Raw genomic sequence first — 7,645 nt, 5'->3', positions numbered from 1 at the left:
CGGGCTGACAGAACTGCCAGTGTGTGGACAGGAGATGGAGCCCGTCCATGCTCCAGGGTGCCGTCTCTAAAGAGAAGGACTGCCGACCTCCAGTGGGGACTCCAACGCGGAGCCGTTGCCTAGAAGGCTTTTATCTTAAAGAGGAATCCTGCTGTGGAATCAGTGCTGCTGCCTCTGCGACAGTTTTCAAACTGAGTGAGAGACTCAGAGTTTTCTAACGTTTTAACTGGTGTTTTCAATTGTTTTAGTGAAACATTTACGATTAAAAACTTTACTTTTAGAGTGGAATACAGCAAAATCACCAACGCAAGTGGCAACTCTGTCTCTGGAGAAAGATGATCTATTTCATAGGCGTCAAACTCTGGCCCGTGGGCCAAATTTGGCCCGCAATGTAATTATATTTGGCCCGTGCAGCCATACCAATCGACTATTAGAGCTGACCCGCCGGTATTATTAAAGCGCATGTGCTAATACTACAAATCCCAGAATGCTCTGCTGGTGCTTTGGTGTGAAAATCCACACTCCACATCAGTTGGTGGTGGTAACGCACCAGTATGTGGCTTGCTGACCACCAAGAGAGAGGAAGTAGTCATAGCGACCTTATATGCTAATGCTAATTCTGGCACTACCCCTCTGAAAAATGATTAAAGGCAGAAAATAGGACCTTTCTGAACAGGTAGGAGGCAGAATATCTGTTTAGATGTGTAGATTGACCTGTCTGTCCTGTATGTGGAGCTAATGTGCATCACAAGGAGAACAACAGCAGATGGCGCTATAAAACGCAACACCAAGACAAACAAGCACCTGGAAATGACTCAAAGGCACCAGAAAAACAGATGAAAAGTCATTAGCTTTACACTACATTAACTTACAATAGCAAAAGATTTCTGTTGAAATTTAATTCAGAAGAAATGACTCCGAGTGATGTGTTTGTTTTTATTTGAATTTCGATTTTGCATGTGTGCAATAATAAATTATTTATTGGATTGTGTTCAGCTTTGCTTGGTCCATGTTCAGTTGTTGAGAAAAACTAGTTTAGGTCCATATCAAAAGGTTCTGTGTTTTAGCTGGAGGATTTTTTCCAATAAATATCAATGTTGGTCTGTGACTTTGTCCCAGTTTTGAATTTTGGAAGACTGGGTATTTGAGTTTGACACCTCTGATCTCTTTGGTCTAAAACAACCTAACCCTAGCAGGCAGAGCTGCTCATGAAGATGCTAACCGTTGCTAACCATTGCTAACCGTTGCTCCAGCAGTCACTGGTTGATGCTCTACTCATTTATTGCTGTCGGGTCTGTTAAAATGGGACTCTATGTCGCTGTGGCTCCTCCCCTCCTATCCTATCCTATCCTATCCTCCCCTCCCCTCCCCTCCTCCCCAACCACATACACCTGCTGTAATAAAAGAGTTGCTAATGTTGCCATATTGTCCCTCCCCCCTATGATGCCTGACCTGTCTCCATGTGTTGCTGCTGTAGTAAAAGCTAATGTTAATTTTCGCTAAGGCTAATGTTGACATATTGTCCCTCCCCCCTATGATGCCTGACCTGTCTCCATGTGTTGCTGCTGTAGTAAAAGCTAATGTTAATTTTCGCTAATGCTAATGTTGACATATTGTCCCTCCCCTCTATGATGCCTGACCTGTCTCCATGTGTTGCTGCTGTAGTAAAAGCTAATGTTAATTTTCGCTAATGCTAATGTTGCCATATTGTCCCTCCCCTCTATGATGCCTGACCTGTCTCCATGTGTTGCTGCTGTAGTAAAAGCTGCCAGAGCCTTTGTGGAGCCTCTGGTTCAGGAGGAGACGCTAATGAGGGCTGCATCAGCGCTGTCATGTTCTCCTCACATGCTTGACTGGCCTTGTGTTGTCCTCTGTCAGGAGAAAGGTGACTAAGAAGCAGTAATGGGATTCAATTAGAGCATATGTGAGCGCCATCTCAAACAGGAAATCCTGCCTCGCTGCTGAGGGGCTCTGATTCCTGAAGGTTGACCCACAGCAGCAGAGCCGCAGGTACCAAACCTCCACCGACAGGAAATAGGAAACATGCTCCAAAGCAAGCTGAGTTAGGGGGCGTCAGAGTGGACGAGGAGGACAGATGCCTGAAGGTCTGTCAACTCAAGTGAGGGAGGCCGCGTCTCTGTAGCCGTCTCCACGGTAACGGCAGACACAAACATGCCTTCTGGTGCTCCGGAACATGGACCTTCTGAGCACCAGTGTGACAATAAACTGTTCAAAAAAAGGGAAGAATGACCGAGTCCTTCAGTATGTTCCCTCTCAAAGCAGCACACACACACACACACACACACACACACACACCACACACACACACACCACACACACACACACACACACACACACACAACCAGCAAAAAAACCAGCAAGCGATCTCACGGAAAAAGGTCAAACCTCGCTGGCTGGACCCTCCAGGCCTGCTGAAGACCATCCAGACCCAGCCATGAAGCTTCAGCACCACCTCCCAGAGCTCCCAGAGCTCCCAGTTACATCTGGGGTCGGGGGGGGGGGGGGCGCCTCAGACGCTCCGGTGGCGCCCCAGCTGACCGCTGAGCTCAGCGTCGACAGGAACCAACCGGGCTGAGCAGGTGCCATGTGGTCTTTGGTCTCCCTGTCAGAGACCCAGACTGTTCTGGGCCAGCGCCACAGCTGCAGCGGGTATTTTTAGCTTCTTTAGCTAACGTTGGCGTGCTGCACCACCTACAGTGGGCAGCTCCAGCTGTGTGGACACAGCCTGACTGGCAGCTGGGAGCGTTCATCACGTCTCTCCTCAACTCCTCATTATGTTCTCCCAGTCCAGCAGCTCCAGAGGGTCTATCAACCCTCTCCAAGCTGAGGCCAGCAGAGCTCCTGATCCCCCAACAAACAGGCTTCTATACGAACACACGTTCATAAAGGAGGACAGGTCCCCCCTCACGTCTTCATCTGTGTGTGTGTTCTTGTACATCATCAGATTCTACTAGCAAAGTGAGGACTTTCTGGCTGGCCCCCAGGGTTCAGACCTGGTCGAGGTTAGAACTGGGTTTAGGTCAGGGTTAGGGGTCAGGACATAGGTGGGATGGGTGGAGTTAGGAGCTGAGTAATGCATTACGTCTACGAAAGTCCTCACAAAGATACAAGTACGTATACAAGAAGAGCTGGAAGGTCCGTCTGTGGTTGGGTTTAGCATCTGATATTCCAGGAGTGTGTTGTGGACACAGGCAGCCCCCACTGCTGCAGAGCATCACAGCAGGGAAACAGGTGACCTGTCAACATGTCTTCCAGAAGGACATCTGCAAGGGGGAGCTTTAGGAGGAGGTGTGAGGAGGTGTGAGGAGGTGTGCAGGAGGTGTGAGGAGGTGTGCAGGAGGTGTGAGGAGGTGTGCAGGAGTGTGAGGAGGTGTGAGGAGGTGTGAGGAGATGTGAGGAGGTGTAAGGAGATGTGCAGGAGGTGTGAGGAGGTGTGCAGGAGGTGTGCAGGAGGTGTCAGGAGATGTGAGGAGGTGTGCAGGAGGTGTGAGGAGGTGTGCAGGAGGTGTGAGGAGGTGTGAGGAGGTGTGCAGGAGGTGTCAGAGATGTGAGGAGGTGTGCAGGAGGTGTGAGGAGGTGTGAGGAGGTGTGCAGGAGGTGTGAGGAGGTGTGAGGAGGTGTGCAAGAGGTGTGAGGAGGTGTGCAGGAGGTGTGAGGAGGTGTAAGGAGGTTTGCAAGAGGTGTGAGGAGGTGTGAGGAGGTGTGAGGAGATGTGCAGGAGGTGTGCAGGAGGTGTGAGGAGGTGTGAGGAGGTGTGCAAGAGGTCTCAGGAGGTTTGAGGAGGTGTGAGGAGGTGTGAGGAGGTGTGCAGGAGGTGTAGGAGGTGTGAGGAGGAGTGCAGGAGGTGTGCAAGAGGTGTGAGGAGGTGTGAGGAGGTGCGGGATGTGTGAGGAGGTGTGAGGAGGTGTGCAGGAGGTGTGAGGAGGTGTGAGGAGGTGTGCAGGAGGTGCAGGAGGTGTGAGGAGGTGCAGGAGGTGCAGGAGGTGTGAGGAGGTGTGCAGGAGGTGCAGGAGGTGTGAGGAGGTGTGCAAGAGGTATGCAGGAGGTGTGAGGAGGTGTGAGGAGGTGTGAGGAGGTGTACAGGAGGTGTGAGGAGGTGTGAGGAGGTGTGAGGAGGTGTGCAGGAGGTGTGCAGGAGGTGTGAGGAGGAGTGCAGGAGGTGTGCAAGAGGTGTGAGGAGCTGTGAGGAGCTGTGAGGAGGTGTGAGGAGCTGTGAGGAGGTGCAGTACCTGTTCGTGAGCGGCCCGATGAAGGGGTTGGTGATGAGCTGCACGGTGGCCTTGGAGGCAAACATCATCCCCACTTTAACGTTCTCGTTGGTCAGCATGCTGGTGGATTCCGGGCAGGTGGCGTTCCCAGGAAGCTCCGTCCCAGGGAGGCGTGCTGGGACCAGCTCCGTAGGCCTGCTGGTGGCGTTGGAGCCCACGGTCTTCACAGTGTGGTCGTATAAGGACACGATGGTTTGGAAGGCTCCAGATGAAGCCTCCTGGGACTCTGTGCTGTTCTTCAAGACCAAGACTTTGGATTGGTCCAGACTGTACAGGTAGCTTGGAATGATGGGAACTGCGGGTCGGAAAATCACATTACAAATATAAATATAGTGTTTGCATATATGTAGAGATATATAGATATATATGTTTAGGCTTCTACAGGGGCTTCTTCAGGTCAGGTCATTAGTGGGATTCACCAAGGAGCCAGTGAATGTTTATGATGGTGTTTGTTCCAGTGAACAAACCTGTTTGTTAAATATATTCAGGAATATGAAGGGGCTCATTAAGTGATCTCCATGGTTCCTCCTCTACCTCCTGCTAAACCTAATTAGGTGGAGACGTCTGGAGGTAGGAATGAACAGGAAGCAACGCTGACCGACAACATTGACCTGCGATCGAGTCCTGATCTAAAGCATAAACCACGTTCAGAGAAAACAACCTGAAGGTGCTGAATATGTTAAATAATATTAAAATAAAAACAGAAAACACTCAACGAGTGCCTCAAATCCATGACTAGATCAATATTCCAGGCCAGGAAGGCTCGTCTGCACGGTTGGAAGGTGTAGCTGCATGTGCACCAGGGCCACCAGAGACCAGGGCCACCAGAGACCAGGGCCACCAGAGACGGGCCACCAGAGACCAGGGCCACCAGAGACGGGGCCACCAGAGACCAGGGCCACCAGAGACCAGGGCCACCAGAGAGACGGCCAACCAGAGACCAGGGCCACCAGAGACGGGGCCACCAGAGACCAGGGCCACCAGAGACGGGGCCACCAGAGACGGGGCCACCAGAGACCAGGGCCACCAGAGACCAGGCCACCAGAGACCAGGGCCACCAGAGACGGGGCACCAGAGACGGGCCACCACCACCAGAACCAGGGCCACCAGAGACGGGGCCACCAGAGACCAGGGCCACCAGAGACCAGGCCACCAGAGATGGGGCCACCAGAGACCAGGCCACCAGAGACTAGGGCCACCAGAGAGCAGGCCACCAGAGAGCAGGGCCACCAGAGACCAGGGCCACCAGAGACGGGGCCACCAGAGACCAGGGCCACCAGAGACCAGGGCCACCAGAGACGGGGCCACCAGAGACCAGGGCCACCAGAGACGGGGCCACCAGAGACCAGGCCACCAGAGACGGGGCCACCAGAGACGGGGCCACCAGAGACCAGGGCCACCAGAGACCAGGGCCACCAGAGACCAGGGCCACCAGAGACGGGGCCACCAGAGACAGGGCCACCAGAGACCAGGGCCACCAGAGACGGGGCCACCAGAGACCAGGGCCACCAGAGACCAGGGCCACCAGAGATGGGGCCACCAGAGACCAGGGCCACCAGAGACTAGGGCCACCAGAGAGCAGGGCCACCAGAGAGCAGGGCCACCAGAGACCAGGGCCACCAGAGACGGGGCCACCAGAGACGGGGCCACCAGAGACCAGGGCCCCCAGAGACGGGGCCACCAGAGACCAGGGCCACCAGACCAGGGCCACCAGAGACGGGGCACCAGAGACCAGGCCACCAGAGACGGGGCCACCAGAGACCAGGGCCCCACTGAGGGCCCAGGAGATTAAAGTCGCCCAAACAGGTTATTGTCCAACAGGTGGACGACAACAGGTGGACAACCAGCAACACGGTTCCATGTGTTTGCTTCTACATGTCTGACTTACTACACTGCGCACACACACACACGGATGATGGAAGGACAGACAGACAGCAGACAGATAGACAGGCAGGCAGGCAGACAGACAGACAGACATACAGACAGACAGACTAAAAGTTGGCAGGCAGGCAGATAGACAGACAGGCAGGCAGGCAGGCAGGCAGGCAGGCAGCAGACAGACAGACAGACAGGCAGACAGGCAGATAGACAGACAGGCAGGCAGGCAGGCAGGCAGGCAGGCAGGCAGACAGACAGACAGACAGGCAGACGGCAGGCAGGCAGACAGACAGGCAGGCAGGCAGACAGGCAGGCAGATAGACAGGCAGGCAGATAGACAGACAGGCAGGCAGATAGACGACAGGCAGGCAGGCAGGCAGACAGACAGACAGGCAGACAGACATAAAAGTTGGCAGGCAGACCCAGCGTGGTCTACGCCAGCAGTGAACCGACGGTAGAGCGGAAGCGGCACCCACCGACCCACCCACCCACCGACCGGGCACCCCCGACCCACCGACCGGGCACCCACCGACCCACCGCCCACCGGCCAGGCACCCACCGACCCACCGACCGGGCACCCACCGACCCACCGACCCACCTACCGCCAGGCACCCACCGACCCACCGACCGGCACCCACCTCCCACCGACCGGGCACCCACCGACCCACCGGCCGGGCACCCACCGACCCACCGACCGTGTCACCCACCGACCCCCCAGACCGGGCACCCACCGACCCACCGACCGGGCACCCACCGACCCCACCACCGTGTCACCCACCGACAACAGTCAGCAACATGTTGTCCAGCAGCAGCGCCACGAAGACGATGAAGAGGATGAGTTTCCGCGACTGTCGCTCCTCGCGCAGCCACCTCAGCAGGCTCAGCTGCCACAGCGCGTCCAGCTTCCCCATCGAAACACGCAAGAGTGACCAGTGGACCTGCGGGGAGATGCGGGGAGAGGGTCCTCCTCCTGCAGCTGCCAAGTTGTCCAGAAAGTGCGGGGCTGTGACGGCGGCGGCGGCGGAGGAGAGGAGGAGCAGGAGGAGGAGGTGTAACCCCAGCAGAGCCTGTCCTCCTGAGGGGAGCCGCTGCTGACGTCTGATCGTCACACAAAACACATAAAACACCTCCTCGGGAAACACGTGTCACACGCACGACGCACGAGCGCGTGTTGGTGAACACACCTGAACCTGAGAACATTAAATTCCACCTGTGGCAGCAGCAGGAGCACACAGGAGCATCACGTCTCCATCGCGCTTCATGACATTATTCGACTTTTCCAGCGGGATTCCTCGGAAGATCCGCCCGGCGTGTCTGAGGCAGCAGCGCCGCCTGCTGGTCAAGATCGTGTGTGACTGATCGGTCCAACATATCGGATAGAAGATAAAGTTGAGATAAAATATCTGATTTGCAGCGTCAGGCCTGGTCGAGACCCGCCCTCTGGCTCTTACGTTCACGTTCAAGTCTGTGTTTGCGTT

At 55.2% G+C, this 7,645-nt stretch overlaps 1 protein-coding gene across 1 annotated transcript in view; it reads right to left on the bottom strand.

Moving 5' to 3' along the window:
- Positions 1-7,256, bottom strand: part of slc18a2 (solute carrier family 18 member 2) — a 22,550-nt gene extending 15,294 nt beyond the window's left edge. The window contains exons 1-2 of the mRNA XM_057047611.1: positions 6,946-7,256; positions 4,251-4,584 (exon numbers count right to left, since the gene is read on the bottom strand). Of these exons, the coding sequence (XP_056903591.1) occupies positions 4,251-4,584; positions 6,946-7,078 (467 nt within the window). The 5' untranslated portion in view covers positions 7,079-7,256. The remainder of the gene's footprint in view (positions 1-4,250; positions 4,585-6,945) is intronic.
- Positions 7,257-7,645: the final 389 nt, after the last annotated feature.

Source organism: Takifugu flavidus, chromosome 11 (assembly GCF_003711565.1).
Source record: "Takifugu flavidus isolate HTHZ2018 chromosome 11, ASM371156v2, whole genome shotgun sequence".
Lineage (NCBI taxonomy): Eukaryota > Metazoa > Chordata > Actinopteri > Tetraodontiformes > Tetraodontidae > Takifugu > Takifugu flavidus.
Note: the sequence above shows the minus strand (reverse complement) of the source record. Positions and strands in the feature narration are given on the sequence as shown.